The 19,296-nt window shown below is 38.5% G+C and overlaps 1 protein-coding gene across 19 annotated transcripts in view; it reads left to right on the top strand.

Annotated features, from left to right (window-relative positions):
- The window catches only part of EFCAB5 (EF-hand calcium binding domain 5), a 200,984-nt gene that overhangs the window by 133,174 nt on the left and 48,514 nt on the right, over window positions 1-19,296 (top strand). For all 19 annotated transcript variants that reach the window (XM_045487792.1, XM_045487783.1, XM_045487787.1 and 16 more), the window contains 6 exons: window positions 244-343; window positions 2,191-3,015; window positions 4,704-4,778; window positions 4,878-4,970; window positions 6,483-6,697; window positions 13,731-13,887. In XM_045487792.1, the coding sequence (XP_045343748.1) occupies window positions 244-343; window positions 2,191-3,015; window positions 4,704-4,778; window positions 4,878-4,970; window positions 6,483-6,697; window positions 13,731-13,887 (1,465 nt within the window). The remainder of the gene's footprint in view (window positions 1-243; window positions 344-2,190; window positions 3,016-4,703; window positions 4,779-4,877; window positions 4,971-6,482; window positions 6,698-13,730; window positions 13,888-19,296) is intronic.

Genomic DNA, 19,296 nt, shown 5'->3' with positions numbered 1-19,296 from the left:
TAAGTCAGTAACTATTTGTTAAGCATCTATATATTTAAGTGCAAGGTATTTTGACATGTCACAGGATGGGAAAGTAGAATATAAACCTGAAGACAAGGTATAACTTTCCTGACTTTGACTCCTCAGCTTTTATTTACGTAATGATGGTAGTAGTGGTGATGATAAAAGCTTCAATAAGCCATATTACATTTACACAAAAATCTCAAATTTTCTGTGACAACTAATTGCAAACTTTCTGCTTAGGTAGGGTTTTTGGGTCGGCAGAGGACATTGGCCTTGCTGGAAACATTCTATGACCAAAGTTCGAAAATGCTCAGAAGTTTGCTGCGAAACCCAAGACAATGTAAGTGCCACTCAAAGGGAGTGTGCTCAAGCTGGAATGATGTAATACACCGGCATAATAAAAGCCATTCTATTCCCATGGAATCCCTTCACATGACATCTCTCTTAGATCATGATAGCTATATCTAACTGTTCATTCCCCACACAATTCACTCATCACAACTAGATGTATTTTTCACTATAGTGCGATACTAAAGTTGTCAAGTTAGAACTCAATTTTAAGTTCATTCAAATGAAGAGGTGCTTGAGTGATAATCTGAATATTTTGGAAATTAAGTTGGTAATGGTAAATTCTAGTTTTAATATCTAACTTAGAATTCTAACATTTCTAGGTTTTCTTCTCCCAAGCATTTTTACTTGTATGCCTTTATTGAAATAATACAGTAAAATATGTTTTTTATGTTACTACCAAAACAAATAGAATTATGGGTTTTATTTTTATTTTTTAAAGAAAAAAGGCTCTAAATTGATGGGTTTTCCAAAGAATGTCAATATTTTAGTTCTATGTAAAACTAGTCGGATACTTAAAAATCTATGGGTGATATAGAGTAATCCTGAAAACTGTGGGAATCACACTTTTATAGCATGGCTACTAAATGTTTTGGGTGAGAAAGGAACAGTTTTGTGTCATGAATCCCACTACAGAGAGTGGTCCTGGACACCAGGTTTGTTTTGTTGTTGTTGTTGGTGGTGGTGGTGGTGGTGGTGGTGTTTAAGTGGAGTTCTGGTGAATGCTTTCTAATCTTTCCCTAGATTTATGAAACAGGTGTTCATATAAGTTGAGGAGGAAAGGAATTAAGGAATGAAAAAGAAAGAAAGGTGGAGAATAAGAAAGGGGGGAAATTAATATTGGGAAAACATAGTCCAGAAGAAAGGTGGAGAATAAGAAAGGGGGGAAATTAATATTGGGAAAACATAGTCCAGGGAATGATAGTCATGGATAGAGACTTGCCTTATTTTGATATTGCAGATATTGAAAAGGTATTTGAGGTGGAAGACATGTGTCCTCCCCCTAATCCCTATGCTGTGCTTATTGTGGGAGGACCAAGAGTAGATAAATTCTTTCTTAATTTTTATTAAAATTTAGTTAACAAGCAGTGTAATATCGGTTTCCTCACTTACACCGTGCACTCCTTAACACCCATCACCCATCTAGCCCATCCCCTGCCTTCCATCAACAAACCTTCAGTTTGTTCTCTATAGTTAAGAGTCTGCTGTGATTTGTTTCCCTCTTTTCTTTTCTTTCCCCCCCTTCCCATGTGTTCATCTGTTTTGTTTCTTAAATTCCCCATATGAATGAAATCATGTAATATTTGTCTTTATCTGGTTGACTTATTTTGCTTAGCATAATACATTCTAGCTCCATCCATGTCATTGCAAATGGCAAGATTTCATTCTTTTGATGGCTGAGTAATATTCCATTGTAAATATACCACATCTTCTTTATCCATTCATCAGTCAATGGACATTTGGGCTCTTTTCATAGTTTGGCTATTGTTGATAATGCTGCTATAAACATTGGTGTGTGTGTATCCCTTCAAATCTGGATAAATTCTATTTGTCTTGGCAGTTTTAAGCAACTCTGCAAGTAGAAAAAGAAGAATCATGTTCATTTCCAAAGCCACACCTTTTAGGAAGGGATGATTTCTAACTTACAGTAGTGAGCATCTTTTATGTTCCTTTGAATATCTTTTTGCCTCTTGTGTTGGAGGGAAAGCTGTTATTTATTTAAAAAAATAAGCCTATGTTATAATTACTGTCATCAATGCTGTTTTGCATTAATTTACTGGCTCTGATTCTGCATTATAAGATCAATTGTTTAAGTAAATATTTTGTTTTCTGCATTAGGGCCATTCATTGAATTTGAAGAGATAGACTTGCCTGAGTTCTGGGGAGACATGGATAATCAGAAACATATTTATGAAGACTTTGACAAAGTGCTCTTAGAGATAAATGCATTACATGCTAGCAAAACCCAAAGCAAATTGTTAGAAAGTCCAGAAGATCAACATAAACATGATGAACATACAGAATCAACATCACCAGAACAACAGAGAGGGACGACAGCAGAACAAGAACCAAACAGAATTTCAACCAAAGAACAAGAACAAGACAAAGAGTCTACTGGAAAAAAAGAACTATACAGAGAAATAGTAACAAAACAAACCCACACAGGGTCAACTCCAGAACAAGGATCAAGTAGAGAATTAATAACAGAACAAAGACGACATAGTGATTCAGTAACAGAACAAGGACCACCACAAAGAGTATCATCTTCAAAGCAAGGAGTCCACATGGAATCAACTGCAGAACAAGGACACCACAGAGAATCAATAGCAGCACAAGGACCACACAGAGGGTCAATCTCAGAACAAGAATCACACAGAGAGTCAGTAACCGAACAAGGACCACACAAAGGGTCACGTGCGGAACAAGAACCATCTGGAGAGATAATTCCAGAAAAACAACAGGACATAGATTCAACTTTACAGTCAGGAAGAGGTAGTATCTTCAGAGAAAGTAGAAAATCTAGAGAGTCTGCTTCCTTTGAACATACTGAAATCCTCCCACAGGAAAAGAGGACTCAGGAGCAAATATATGAAGAGGAACTATTTGTGAGTCCTGAACTGCAAGAGGAGGTTCCAATATCAAGAAGAAAATATCATCTTTCAGGTAGTAATGCAGTTTTTCTATGACATTGGCTCCCTGTTTTGTGGAATGATTGTTAAAGTCTTTTCAGAAAATAATCATTTCAATTAGCATTTTTTCTGGCATATCAGGTCAATCAAACCTTAGACATATTTTGCTACTGAATATGCATCTAGGCCTTGAACAATCAATTAAATGCAAACCAGAATGTTTCTGTTTTCAATTTACCTAGAATTCCTTTTGCACAGGAAGCCCATTCATAAAGAAGTAATCTGGTGATGTTACATATAGAAAGCTTCACTGGACTCCTGAAAAGGCAGTAGAAGCCCTTTAGTTTTAAATGTAGCGTGTAATATTAGAAGCCACTTTTAAAAATGTCTTTTATTTCTTTTTTAAAATTTTTTTCTAGAGAGAAAGTGTGTGTGAGCAGGGGAGAGGGGAAGAAGGAGAGAGACAATTCCAAGCAGGCTCCATGCTCAGTGCAGAGCTCAACACAGGGCTCCATCCTATGACCCTGGGATCATGACCCGAGCAAAAATCAAGAGAAGAATCAGACACTCAACCAACTGAGCCACCTAGATACCCCTAAAATTTTTTTTGTTTTGACTATAAAATGGGTCTTGCTTTTTTCAGTTATATAAGATATATGTTCTAGAAACATTTCTGAAGGTTACATTGAAGACAGAAAGCACCCTGCATTTCAAATATTTATTCTGCAAAAGACTTTTCCTCTGAATTACCTATTCCAATGTATGTCTTTTTTTTTTTAATCTAACTTAGAGAGCCAAACTCAATACTGCTTAAGACCTCAGTTAGGCACAAATATTTTTAAAGTTCTGCTCTTTAATTTTAAAGTCCCACAGTCCCAAAGAAAGTCCTTATTTAAAACTCCTAAGAAATGAGTAACCTGTGTTGTAGTTTCTACATTATCATTCACTAATTTGAAATCTCTCATTTTTTCAGCATGATGTTTATTTCTTCACAAAAAGGGCCACTAATTTCTGGCTCTCCTTATGTAGGAGGGATGCAGCTAGAAAAATTGTGAAGTTACTATTCAATTAGATGTTATTGGTGATGACTTGATTTTGGCTATGTGTAGCAGTGATTCAAAATGACAGTGTCTAAAAAAAACATAAAAATAAAACAAAATAGCAATGTATAAACAGCATAGAAGTTTCTTTCCTTCTGATATAAAAGTCATGTGACAGCTCAGTCTCATGAAATCAGCAATGGCTCAAGTCCTATCTTGTGTCTCCCCTAACCACATAGTCCAGGATGGCTCACTAACATATCCACATTCTGACCAGAAGGTAAGAAGAAAGAAGAAGGGATAGGCATTACATCACTTGCTTACACATGACACTGGTCAGAATTTAGGCATTTGATGACACTTAGCTGTGACAGAGACTAGGAAATGTAGCCCTCATATTGAGTGGCCAGATTTGGGTACCAGGAATAGCTTTTGTCATAGAGCTGCTCTCAACAACTAGAGTTATTAAGTGATATCATTATGGTTGAGTGTGATATAACATATGTGGGAAATTATCTGATAGAAAGTTTTTAGTGTTCTGTATGCAAAGCATTTTTCTCATTTATTAACTTAGGAATTTATCATAGAATATATAATGTCCAATTCAAAGGCCTTTTATTTTTTTTTTCAAGTTTTTATTTAAATTCCAGTTCATTATGGTAATTTCTCTTATACCTTTTAGAAACTACAAAAAAGGAAGCTCAGAAAGATCCATCTTGTGAAAAGTCCCAAAAAATAGAAGGAAAGTCATGGTCAGGTGACTCCTCATTTAATCCTCCTTTCATTTATACTCTAGAACAAAAACATTATGAAAGTGAAATTAAATTGTCCATGTTATGGAATGTATATTTTTTAGGTGAACTTTTGACATGTAACTGGAATATGGATTATATCAAATGCGAAGAAGAAGAACAAGCAAACTTACTCTACAGTAGCTCCAGGTTCACAGGTACATGTCAGCAACCAAATTAGGAAGGATAGATGGCAGTCCAGTTGATGAATTTAATTTACTGTGGTACCCCATGAACTTAGCCAAGACACAATGGCAGGATGATCCTTGCATTATTTTGTCGCTGAATTGATGGATCTAAATATATACAAGGTGGATGTTTTTGGTGGTAGTGTACATGTAGGCATGTGCTATTGATAAATGCTTTTCTGCCTTAAGTCATATGCATTAGTATATAATTTGTTTTGACCATTACATGGCCCTATAACTTCTTTGAAGCTATGATACAGGTGTACAAAAGGAATCAGATATTGGATATTAGAACTCAGTGGAAATCATTCCAGCTATTCCTCTCCCTGGTAGTCCCATAACTCAACATGTAAGACAGGTGAGAATATGTCATGTTTTTGAAGACTTATAAAGAAAGATCTACTCAACAACAGAGAGAGCAAAGAGTAACTTTTAGCTCTCAAATAAACCATGTATTAAACAATGATTATTCCAACCAGTACTCATATTACTACAATGCTATTTTATCATTTTATCTTTCATCAACAAGCAGTATAGTTGATTACTAATTATATTAAGATTGTTTTATTCCTATCAGCATTTTTTTTTCTCATTTAAGCCTGGGTCAAATAACAAACTTCCTATCCTCAAAATATTTTGGTAAAAATGCATGGCATTGGTCAAGCTCTTGTGGCCTATACTAGTTCATATTCTTCTTCTGGTCTTACTTCTTTATTTCAGTTTTGCTTTACGACCTAAAAAATTGCATTGGTGATTATTTTCAAGTCATGTCAATCTCATATGGAAGGCATGAGGGCATGAATGATTGAACCGATGAATAAATCAAACATAAGTCACTGGGCTGATATTTTATGAAATATGCTTCATAACATTGAGCTTGAAGATAAATATATTAGTAAAGACTCTTTGGGGGAGAGGTTGCAATGGTATTTATAGATTTGTTTAACTGTGAAGTCCAGACTACAGCTGGCTTCAGACACAAATGAATCCAAGGGCTCAATAATAGCAGCGAGACACCATCTTTGCTTCTCAGCCCCGTTCCTCTCTGTGTAATGTAACTTTCAGTTTTAGGTAGTTTTCTTCATGTTGTGGCAGATATATTTATAAGAGTATTGCTAAGCCTATATCCTACTAGTTCAGGAATCAGAATACAAAAAGAGTGATTCTTCCCCAATAGTTCCCAAAAAATGTTCTGGGGCTCATTCTCATTGGCATATGTAGTGGACTACATTGCTGTCATATAGAAATCATTGGCCAGACCTATGTCACGTAGTCATTCTTGTCACGAGGGTGGGGGAGGCTGAGTGCCACCTGATTAATCTAAACTGACAGTGGGGAAGAGATGTTTTCCTCATGAAGGGAGCATGGATTCCTAACAGGAAAAAAGTAGCAGATGTTTATTACAATAAGTACTCGTATATTTTCTCTAAGCTTTAAGAAATTGTTCACTTTACTGTTTGTTGTATGTTTCCTGCTTAATAGACCTACATGCAATTATCAGAAATATTCAGTCTTACAAGGAAGTAAAAGGTGGGAGTGCTTTCAATGGAGTTTCCTTCAATCTGCTCCAGTTTGTGCAACTTCTGGAGACATTTGTTGGCGAAGATGCCCCCCTGAGTGTCAGTGAGACCCTCACATCCTTTTTTAAGAGGGGCTATGTTGAAACAAAAGAGGAGAAAATAAGTGGCTTAGAACAGGTGAGTAATATTATTTACCAATAAAACAGGTGAGGTCGGAACGACAACAGCCTTGTGAGTTGACTGCACAAACATCCCTGCAGATGAGAAATTAAAGCAGAGTAGAATGGTCAAGGTCACACCCTAAATAAGCAATTAAGGGGGCTTGAACACAGGTCCCACAATCCCTGGGTCAGAGCAGCCTGGGGCTACACACACATAGACAAACCCCAGGCTCTAGCTTCTTCAGGCTGAAGTTGTCTTGACCCCTGATGGAGTCAGTGTCTGCTGCCAATGATCTTAAATGCAGATTTGTCTCTGTGTTAGAGGTGGAAGTCTTGCAGTTGAGTGGGGGAGCTCCTCCTAAGAAATTCAGAAAATTTCACTGTGTGAGCAAATTCTTTCTTGCAACAGGGACTGCTTCATGCATAATGTAATATGGTTCTGGATTTTGGAAATAAAAAGTCCTGTGTAAATCCAATGTAACAGCACTAATACATTAAGGGTCCCTTTGGAATTGCTCCTCAGCCTTCTCTACTCTGATTTAGGCCTTTTATCCTGCACATGGCCTCTTACTGTTTTTCCCACTTAATCCTCCTAGCACTCACTCCCAGCTGGCCTTGACTAAGGAGAGACTGGATAGGGCAGTGGTTGGGAGTATGGCTTCTGGAGGCAGAGCACCTAGACTCAAACCATGGTTCTGCTGCTCTTTTGCTGTGTGACCTTGTGCCAGAGCCTTAACAGCAATGCTGGCTCAGTTGCCTTATTTTCAAATGAAGATATAATCGTACTGACCTCACCAGGTTGATAGGAGAATTAAATGTGTTAATTCAAGTACTTAAACAGTGCCTGACCCATAATAAACCTTAACTATTATCATCTTCTTCAATTCTCTTGTCAGAAACCCTAAATAGTTATAGAATTGAGAACAGTGTTTAACCTGAAATAGACTTTCTTGGCCTCTTTTAACCCATGCACTCCAGCTCAGTTTCCCAAACCTGCCCTCCTGACTTGACTCATGCTGATCCAGTACTACCATCAGTTGAAGTCACTGCTGCCCCTCAAAGGCAGGCTCTCTGGTCAGAGAGAGCCTTTGAGCTCCTTTGAGCCATTCTAAGTATCTCAGTATCCAAGTTCCTCTAAAGTTGTAGAGGAGGGGCACCAGGGTGGCTCAGTCAGTTCAGGGTCTGACTCTTGATTTCGGGTCAGGTCGTGATCTCACAGTTCATGAGTTTGAGCCCCACATCAGGCTCTGCACTGACAGTGCAGACCCTGCTTGGGATTCTCTCTCTCTCCTTCACTCTCTTCCCCTGCTGTGTGCTCTCTTCTCTCTCTCTCTCAAAATAAATAAAATAAACTTTAAAAAATTATTTTAAAAAATAATAAAGTTGTGGAGGAAAGCTAAAGTCATCAGACATGAAAAGTATTCTCCAAACAACTGACCATTTAAAAAATTACTTTCCACATAGACATTAAACAACAAAAATTCAACTGAGTAACTTTAAAGATCAAATTGGCTTGATTCAACAACTCATGAGTTCAGCAACATCTCATCCAGCAATAGAAAGGAGCTCTGAAGGGCTGCAAGGTTTTTTAAAAGGCAGAAATGGGGCTGGGAAGGCAAATTATTACTAAAGAATGCATTATTCCAGGAAGGTCGCCTTTCTAATAGGAACAGAAGGGGTCTATCAAGTGGATTATCACACTAGTGCTGACGGGGTATTTCCATGATGACTGGTTAAAGGTTATGCCTGGAGAGCCGAAGGTGCACTTAGGTTAATTATTAAGCCATGATTTACTGACATGGGGCTTAGAACAAGCCTAGTGTCTCTTTTTTAACATCTCCCTACCTAACACCATCCATCTATCATAGCCCATTTCATACTTACGACTGTGGGATGTTGTAAACTTCTGATATTGACAATGCAACAAAATGGTGTCAAAGTAAAATTTAAGTTTTATTTTAAAAAAAAATTTTTTTTCAACGTTTATTTATTTTTGGGACAGAGAGAGACAGAGCATGAACGGGGGAGGGTCAGAGAGAGAGGGAGACACAGAATCAGAAACAGGCTCCAGGCTCTGAGCCATCAGCCCAGAGCCCGACGCGGGGCTCGAACTCACTGACCGCAAGATCGTGACCTGGCTGAAGTCGGACGCTTAGCCGACTGCGCCACCCAGGCGCCCCAAAAATTTAAGTTTTAAAACCTAGAATTTCATAAAGCCATGAAAGTGTTATTGCAAAACTGCTCAAAATGATTGCAGTCATTGGCAAATGAGGATCTGAGAGTCAGGTCCATTAACAAATGAAGAGCTTCAGGGAACCAAGTAGGTACTTCATGGGGGTGATTTGAGTATCAATGAGATAATGGATAAAGAGAGGCCTTCAGATGTGGTATATATACACAGTGGAATACTACTTGACAATGAAAAAATAAAGAAATCTTGCCATTTGCAACAGTGTGGATGGAACTGGATGGTATTATGCTAAGCAACGTAAGTCAGTCAGAGAAAGATACCATGATTTCACTCATGTGGAATTTGAGAAACTCAACAGATGAACATAGGGGAAGGGAAGGAAAAATAAGATAAAAACAGGGAGGGAGGGGCGCCTGGGTGGCGCAGTCAGTTAAGCGTCCGACTTCAGCCAGGTCACGATCTCGGGGTCTGTGAATTCGAGCCCCGCGTCAGGCTCTGGGCTGATGGCTCAGAGCCTGGAGCCTGTTTCCGATTCTGTGTCTCCCTCTCTCTCTGCCCCTCCCCCGTTCATGCTCTGTCTCTCTCTGTCCCAAAAATAAATAAACGTTGAAAAAAAAAAACAAACAAACAAACAGGGAGGGAAACCATAAGAGACTGTTAAATACAAAGAACAAATTGAGGGTTGCTGGAGTGGGGGGCTGGGGGTGTGGGTTAAATGGGTGACAAGCGTTAAGGAGGGCACTTTTCAGGATGAGCACTGGGTGTCATATGCAAGAGATGAATCACTGGGTTCTTTCTATTCTTGAAGCCAGACTACACTTCATGTTAACTAACTTAAATGTAAATAACAAAAAGAGAGAGAGAGAGAGAGAGGCCTTCAGGAAAACTGAGGAAGTCCTTGACTAACTTTTGCAAAAATGACTGATTGCCCTATGGAAATGGTGTCCTATTGGGCAATCATATAATTTTAGGTAGGAAATATACTTAAAATAATTTTGTTCTACGAATTATCCCATAGTTGCAATTACATTTTGTTAAGCGATACTAGGTTTAGTAGTTTTATTTTGCAAGAAGTTCCAATCAAACCTTTTCTACCATTTATTATATGCCACTCTGGTCTCCATTTTAAGTAGGTTGACTCAGAGAAGCCTTTTCAGGTCTCAGTTCTTTTTGGATAATGAGTGCCTTTTAACTTATTTTTATCTGCCCCATCTTCCCTAACAGACAGCACACTCCTAGGGCATACGGTGCTGAGACAGACAGAAATGCCATGTCATCATCTCATGGGACAGTGGGGGCAGATATGCATGAGTCACTGATGAAGGCTGTGCAGACCCATAGCCCTTGTTAAATGAATGAGTTCTGGTGTATTCAGAGCTGTTGGAAGCAAAGACAGTGAGGGTCCCCACCAATGAGAGGTGACTAGATGACCTCAGATACCCAGGCTCTTGTTTCCAGTTCTGTCTGGGCTTTTCAAGCATTGGCAGTGATCTCCAAAAGTCTGGAATGCTTTGTATGGCAGGGCTGGGTGAAGGACATGAGAGTGGTAAGGGTGATCAGGGATGCCCTTGTAAGGAGAGGCAGAGGCCCCTGCTGCCACTCCTCTGACCACCCCTCCAGTAGCATACAGAAGTTGTGTAAAGTGGCTTTATGTGCTCTGGTTCATTCCTGCCTGTTATGGTTCAGAACTTTTTAAAACTGAGCTTCATAACCAGACTGAATGATGGGATTTTCCCAGTCCCAGTCCCCGGGAAGGTGCCTGGAAAGAGGAAGTTACCTTCCTACTTTGGAGTAGAGGTGAGAAGGGCCAACTGGCACCAATGATCACCCCAGCTGCAAGCAGTGACTGCTTGGTAAGGGACCACCAAACCTAGCAGAGGACAAAAAACAAGACCAGGTGCTGCAGGCCTCTCTGTTCAGCCCTATTTTTTTTTTTTTTTTAAGATTTATTTATTTTTGAGAGAGAGAGCACAAGCAGGGAAGGGGCAGAGCTGGGGGGAGGAGGGTGGACAGAAAATCCAAAGTGGGCTCTGCACTGACATCAGTGAACTCAATGCGGAGCTCGAACTCATGAACCATGAGATCATGGCCCAAGCTGAAGTTGGACACCCAACTGACTGAGCCACCCAGGTGCTCCCAGCCCTCCTTTTGCCTGACAAAATTGGGTTAGCCTTCAGGCCCATGAGACAGTCCCTGAGTTAATGCCTCAGAACTGCGTGGGAGCAGGTGGAGGAGGTGTATACATGAGGCACAACATTGAAAACTGTCTCTAGTAGGAACACCTGATGCTCTAGCAGCTTCCCCAAGCTCCTGGGAAAGATTGCCTTTGTTGCATCCCTGGTAGACTCATAAGGAACTGTTGTTAATAAAATGTCCCCATTTTAAATACCTTGATTTATAAGTCTCCGAGGAAGCATGCATGAAAGGAGGGCAGAGAACTGAGCCTCAGGAATACTAATACTTAGGAAGCAGGGAAAGGACTGTCAGACAAAGCCCCTGAGAACCAATTATAGAGGTGTAAGAGCCAGCAGGAGGTTTGCCATGCTATGAAGTGCTTTGAGAAGAAATGCTTTGGAACAGGGGCTGGAGTACCTGGCTAGTCCTTGGGGACATCTGAGGACAGTGTCAGCAGGGCAGAAGGAGCTTCTAAGACAGCAGCTGGTTTATCAAGTCAGATGAAAGAATCAGACCCCTGAGGTGCCAGGGGACCGAGGTCATGTCCCAAGGGCTGACAGAGACCTCAAGAGTGGATGCCCTCCCAGTAAACAATGTATGCTAGCTGATACCAGCACCTTCTTGGTGACCTGAAAGAATCTCCAGTTCTGGGGATTGACCTTCCAAATGGCAAAATACAGTAGAGGAACCATTTATAACTAACATTCATCTGTTTAAACTCGGGTGACAAAGTCTTAAATATGTTCAGCTACCTTGGGTCGCTTTGGCATTGGAGATGGCAGAGAGGATCATATGAATGCAAGGTCTTCACTTCCTTTTACAACCTTGGGCTCTAGGATCCTCATGGAGGCTTTCTTACTAGATAGAGCACACAGCCCAGGCCCTGGCCTCTGCCTCAGACATCTATACCGAAGAGGTAAGGGCCACCTGGCCCTGCCTCCCCTGCTCCTCAGCCTGGAGAGCTGGTCTACATTTTACAGTTTAGTCTGTAGTCAGGATCCTCAGCAAAGTGACGTTACATCAGTCTCCACAGGGCTCAGGAGTTCTTTGATGCTGCCTCTACCCCAATAAGCAGTTCTTCTGTTGGCCCCCTTCCCATTGCTTTTATAGAACTTTAAAGCATCAATACACCTGATGCATCTGTTTAAAAATTTTTAATTCTTTAGTAATATAGATATATATAAACTTAAAATTTTTAACCTGTATCCATTAAAAAATTTTAATTCTTTAATAAAATATATATATGAACTTAAAAAATAAAATAAAACAGGTGAGGTTACTATTATTAGTAAATCTCTAACCTCAGTTACTCCTAATGTGGCTTTTTAAAAATTTACAATCAAACTTACCATCTTATTTCAATGAGCATAGCCATTAAATATTTTATTTTATTGTCAAATGGTCCAAGATCACACTCCAGAGAATTCATTCCCCTAATAATAACAACATGATTGCTGGTGTCAAGAGATGGTTTATTGTACATCTTTGTTTTTCCTCCTCTGAAGCTTGCAGAGCAGATTCTGAGGACCACATATGTGTATGTGCAAAAATGTGTGTGTGTGTGTGTGTGTGTGTGCACTGTTTATCTGCTTTGTGAATGCATTTACAAGTGCACATACCTAGAAGCACAATTATGATTTGAATATATATTTTTATTCATGTGAATCCAGGTATTACATATTTCCTAAAAACTTACTACTTACTTGAGTGATAGATAAATGCATACATGTTAGCTGATATAAACAATTTATGTGCTCTTTTGTGAAATATGTAAATTACACTCTCCAGGCATATCCATCAGCCTCATGAGTCTTCTCAACTTAATTCTAGAGTTGATATCCCTTTTGCCTCCTCAATTGCAGTTCCCCCTTTTAAACAAATTCTATATATTCACTTTCTTTTAGTGATTAAATCTAGATAATAGTTACTATTTTTTTTTTAAGTTTATTTATTTATGTTGAGAGAGAGCACACAAGTTGGGGAGGAGCAGAGAGAGAGAGGGACAGAGAGAGAATCCCAAGCAGGCTCTGCACGGTTGAGAGGCTCAAACTCATGAACCATGAGAAATCATGACGTGAGCAGAAGTTGGATGCTTAACAGACTGAGCCACCCAGGCACCCCGATAATAGTTACTATCTGACTGATATTATAATTAATCTAGTAAAAAATCTAAAAGGTAAATAAAACCAATGTCCAGTTAGGTCAATGTTAAATATAAAAAGTAATTTTTGAACATGGTTGTTTTTCATTTTTTGAACACTGCCACTCATCCTCCTTAACTACATAGCATATCCCCCTCCCCCCCCCCCCCCCAAGAAGCCAGGTCAAGCATACCATATGTTTATCACATTCCTGAGCAAACAGCAAGGGAGTGGAAAGGAATGAATCAAAGATTCTTAAGGAGTGTGGCCCCCTTTTAAGTTAATGTGTTTTAGTCCAATGCAGAGAATGCCTGTTTTTGTTTTTGTTTTTGTTTTTGGTCTAGAGGTGAAACAGAGAAATAGTATTTAGAGTATTAACATTAAATGCTTCATTTTACCATTAATATCATGCTTAGTCCAAGTTTTTTCAATAAAGCTGTTTTTAGAAATAGTGCTTCACTTTGGGGGGAATAAACCTAGGATGGCAGCTAGCACAATAAATAGTGTGTCTTCTGCGCTTTGTTATCCGGTTTCTATCCTAGATTAGACATAATGCTTCCAGAGTCCGACGGGAACTTCTCCTAGAAGCCCTGTTTCAGAAGTGGGACAGTGATGGCTCAGGCTTCCTGGATCTGAATGAAGTTGATGAACTCTTGTACACATACAAGGAGGGAATGGAAAAAGAATCTATGAAGAAAGGTAAAAAGATAAGAATTTTCTCATTAAAACTGTGGTAACAACTTGGTTTCAAGTTTTCCAGTACTATGTCATACATAGTTAAAACTCTCATTTTGAAGCCACAAGACACCACTTCACGGCTGTTAGAATGGCTATAATTTTTTCAGTTTTACTGAGATAAAATTAACATATAACATTGTGTAAGTTTCAAGTGTACATGTGTTGATCTGATATCTTTATATACTCTGAAATGATTACCACAGCAGCATTAGTTAACACCTCTATCACTTCACATAATTACCATTTCTTTTTTGTGGTGAGACCATGTAAGATCTCTTCTCTTAGCAAATTTAAGTATATAATATTGTTAACTATAATCATCATGCTGTACATTAGATCCACAGAACTTATTCATCTTATAACAAGTTTATACCCTTTGACCAACAATCCCCCATTTCCCCCAACCCCATCCCCTAAGAACCACCCTTTTACATTCTCAGTTTGGCTTTTTTAGATTCCACATATAAGTGATATCATACAGTATTTGTCTTTCTTTGTCTGATTTCACTCAGCATAATGCTTTCAAGATCCATCCATGGCAGCACTCTTTTTCATGGATGACTAATACTCCTGTGTGTGTGTGTGTGTGTGTGTGTGTGTGTGTGTGTGTGAATCACATTTTCTTTATCCATTCATTCACTGATGGTTAGTTTTTTTCATACCTTGGCTATTGTGAATAATTTTGCAATGAACATGGTGATTCAGGTATCTCTTCGAGATAGTGATTTCATCTCTTTCCATTAGATACTCAGAAGTGGAATTGCTGGACAATATGATAACTCTATTTTGTTAATGTTTTTTATTTGTTTGTTTTGAGAGAGAAAGAGAGAGGGCACAAGTGGGGGAGAGGGGCAGAGGGAGAGAGAGAGAATCTTAAGCAGGCTCCATGCTCAGCACTCAGCATGGAACTCAACGCAGGTTCAATCCCACAGCCATGGAATCGCAACCTGAGCCAAAATCAAGAGTCAGTTGCTCAACTGACTTGAGCCACCCAGACACCTCTATTTTTAATGTTTTGAGAAACGTCCATACTGTTTTTTACAGTAGTTGTACCAATTTACATTCCCACCAACAGTGCACACTGGGTCCCTTTTCTCCACATCTTTGCCAACACTTGTTATCTCTTGTCTGTTTGATAACAACAACTCTGACAGGTGTGATATGACATCTCATTGTGACTTTGATTTGCATTTCTCTAATTGTTAGTGATGTTGAGCATCTTTTCATGCACTTTTTGGTTATCTGCATGTCTCTGGAAAATTCAGTTTCTTTGCCCATTTAAAAATTTTTTTTTCTGTTTAGGTGCATGAGTTCCTTATATATTTTGGATTTTAACCCCTTATCAGATATAGGATTTGCAAAAATCTTCTATTCTGTATGTTTCCTTTTCATTTTGTTGATTGCTTCTTTTGCTGTGTAGAATCCTCTTCGTTCAATGTACTTCACTTATTTACTTTTGCTTTTGTTACTTATGTTGTATGGCTATACTTTAAAAATAGAAAAATAGCAAGTGTTGACAAGGATGTAGAGAAGTTGCAACCCTCGTACCTTGTTGGTGGGAAGTGTAGAAAATGTCAGAGCTATCAGGAGTGTATTATGTTGTAGAGTGCTTTGTCCAAGACCTTAACTCTTATCTAGTTAGATTCCTTCCATGTGCCTAGCTACCCTCACTCTTGGGGTTAAAAAAATCCAAAGCATTCCTCAATTCTGCCTATTTTCTCTTCTTGTTGTATCTTTCTGCCTCTACAAGGTCCGATTCACCTCTCAAGTCGGTCTGGCTTGCAAGTTTCTCCTGAATTTACTAACTTAACCACTAAATTCTCCTTAATGACTTTTCTTGTCCTATACTACATTTTTCTCTTCTGATCAAACTTCCCAATAAAAAGTTACTAAAAATTCTTATTCTAGTATAATAAGTTTCCTCATTCATTTGGTTAGATTCTAGTATAAATGATTTTGCTTTTTACTAGGTTTAAGGATTTATCTGGTGACTCTTGCATATTAGATTTCCAATTCTTAAAGTGTATAGTAAGTGAAAGAAAGAATGATCAGGGTTAGTTAAGTTCTTCAACCTTTTAAAAAATTATTGTATTGGGGCGCCTGGGTGGCGCAGTCGGTTGAGCGTCCGACTTCAGCCAGGTCACGATCTCACAGTCCGTGAATTCGGGCCCCGCGTCAGGCTCTGGGCTGATGGCTCAGAGCCTGGAGCCTGTTTCCGATTCTGTGTCTCCCTCTCTCTCTGCCCCTCCCCCGTTCATGCTCTGTCTCTCTCTGTCCCAAAAATAAATAAACGTTGAAAAAAATTAAAAAAAAAAAAAAAGATAATCCCTGAGAACTGACCGTTGTGGGTTGTTTGTTAAAAAAAAAAAAAAAAAAAAAAAAAAAAAAAAAAAAAAATATATATATATATATATATATATATATATATAGTGTTCGTTTATCTTCAAATGTACCTAAGTTTATCAATTGTCGTGTGTTCTTCATTCACTACATCTTCTGCAAACTTGACATTAAACTACACTACTTGTTTTAGACTGCATCCAAAGAATGGAATTTCAAAGGGCACAATGAGATGGTTTCCACTTATAAAGTGGGAAAATTTTATAATATAAAACCATGTTCTATAGAGGAAAAACACCACACAATGGTCAGGAGAGCTGGGTTCCAATACTGGATCTTTCACTTAATGGTCACAGGACCAAAGACAAGTTACTGAACCTCAATAGATTCAGGGGTCCTCATTTGTAAAATGAAGGAGTTAGACGTGATAATTTCTAGAATTTAAGAAACCTGAGGATGACATTATAAGGAAGTTCCAATATATATGAGTGAAGTACAGCAATAGGGTTAGGTAGAAAGTATAAAATGTAATGGGTTAAGCCCAGCAAATGAGAATGAGGAAAGTAATGAGGAGGCAGAAACTGCTGCCAGAAATAAATTTCTGCAAGCAGGAAGAACAAATTATTCTCTGCAAGGGTAGGCTTATACAAAATGACTCTCTCTGAACACATGTTGGTAGCCACCTGGCCTGAGGAGATGATTGCTGAGCTGATGGCCATATGGAAGAAGAAAGGCAGATTTAGCTTCTTTTAAAAAGGGAGAAAATTCTAAATTCAAACATTAGCTAATAACTGATCAGCAAATCTTCAAATAGCTCTTTGTTTCATTTTGTTTTGTTTTGCTCTACCCTTCTTATCTATTTCTGTGTCCAAGATTAAAAATTGGATAAAAATTGGAGAAATAGGATAAAGCCACAGAATTAGAAGTGTCTATAAATGTTTCTGCTGGTATTCTCAAAATGGAAGTTGTCTATATAGAGGGGGCAACTTGAAACTTTTAGCTGGTAATTTCCCTGTTTATTCTTGTCTAATACAGCTCAATCTTTAGAGGAGAAATATTACATATAAAATCTGTAAAACATGTGACCTGTCTACAGTGTAGAACTTAATGGAATAGATCACTCTTTCCCCATTACTTCCCATGGAATAGCTATTAACATTTCTGGATATATATACCCTCTAATTTCCTATTAAATGATAAAATTTACTTTAATATAAAAATTTCTATATAAGTAGGACATTTAACTCTCTTAAAGTTATGAAATTTTGTCCATTCATCAGTGGATCCTGAGAAACTTAACAGAAGACCATGGGGGAGGGAAAGGAAAAAAAAAAAGGTTAGAGAGGGAGGGAGCCAAAACATAAGAGACTCTTAAAAACTGAGAACAAGCTGAGGGTTGATGGGGAGTGGGAGGGTGGGGAGGGTGGGTGATGGGTATGGAGGAGGGCACCTGTTGGGATGAGCACTGGGTGTTGTATGGAAACCAATTTGACAATTTCATATTTAAAAAAATAATAATAAAATAAAATAAAATGTTATGAAATTTTTGTGATGCATTTTGTAACCAAATTCCAGAAATCTTGAACACTTATGAACCATGTTTATTTAGAAAATCTCATTGAAAAACTCACATAGTGTTTTTTTTTTAATATTTATTTATTTTTGAGAGAAAGAGCAAGCAGGGGAGGGGCAGAGGGAGAGAAAGAGAATCCCAAGCAGGCTCCACACTGTCAGCGCAGAGCCCAATGAGGGGCTCAAACCCACCAACTGTGAGATCATAACCTGAGCTGAAATCGAGAGTCGGACGCTTAACCGACTGATCCACCCAGGCATCCCACATAGTGTTTTTTAAAGAAACTGAAAATCGGACAAGTAGTTAGTGTAAAACAACTGCTGTTTCTTTACTCTGCAACAAGGGATCTTTAAGAAACTCTTCAGTCTTTCCTTGATTGTCGTGTCTTTGACAATTTGAAGATTATAGGCTGTTTGTTTATAGTATGTCCTCCTTTTAGGTTGGTCTAATGTTTCCTTATGATTAAATTCAGATTATTCATCTTTACCAGGAATGTCACGTAAGTGATGCTATGTTCTTCTCATTGAATCCTAGCAGAAGTCCCATGATAATAACATGATGTCTGTGGAGGTTCTTCAAAAAATTAAAAATAGGACTACCCTATAATCCAGTAGTCAAACTACTGGGTATTTACCCAAAGAATACAAAAACACTATTTCAAAAAGGTACATGCACCCCTATGTTTATTGCAGCATTATTACAATAGCCAAACTATGGAAGCAGCACAAGTGTCCATGATAGATGAATGGATAAACAAGTGAAATCTTACGGTATTTGTCTTTGACGGGCTTATTTCACTTGGCATTATACTTTCTAGCTCCATCCATGTTGTTGCAAATGGTAAGATTTCATTCTTTTATATAGCTGAATAATTCAGCCATAATTTGTTAAGAAACAAAACAAACAAGCAAAGGGGAGAAAAGAGAGAGAGACAAGCCGAAAAACAGACTCTTAACTATAGAGAACAAATAGATGGTTGGGGAGGGGGGGGGAGGGTGGCGTGGCTAGGTGAAATAGTAGCTGAAGGGCATTAAAGACTAACTTATCTTGGGGCACCTGGGTGGCTCAGTCGGCTAAGTGGCCGACTTCAGCTCAGGTCATGATCTCGCGGTCCGTGAGTTCGAGCCCCACGTCGGGCTCTGTGCTGACAGCTCAGAGCCTGGAGCGTGTTTCAGATTCTGTGTCTCCCTCTCTCTCACCCTCCCCCGTTCATACTCTGTCTCTCTCTGTCTCAAAAATAAATAAATGTTAAAAAAAAAAATTAAAAAAAAAAAGACTAACTTATCTTGATGAGCACTGAGTAACATATGGAATTGTTTAATCACTATGTTGCACCTGAAACCAATGTAACACTGTATGCTAACTATACTGGAATTAAAAAAATTTTTTAAAGATGATATCTATCAGTCCCTTCCATTTAAAAATTACTCTTTCTCCCTTTGTAATTAATAGATTTT

This window comes from Leopardus geoffroyi, chromosome E1 (genome assembly GCF_018350155.1).
Source record: "Leopardus geoffroyi isolate Oge1 chromosome E1, O.geoffroyi_Oge1_pat1.0, whole genome shotgun sequence".
NCBI classification, from domain to species: Eukaryota; Metazoa; Chordata; class Mammalia; order Carnivora; family Felidae; genus Leopardus; species Leopardus geoffroyi.
The sequence above is the reverse complement of the archived record's forward strand: the minus strand, read 5'-3'. Positions and strand labels throughout refer to the sequence as shown.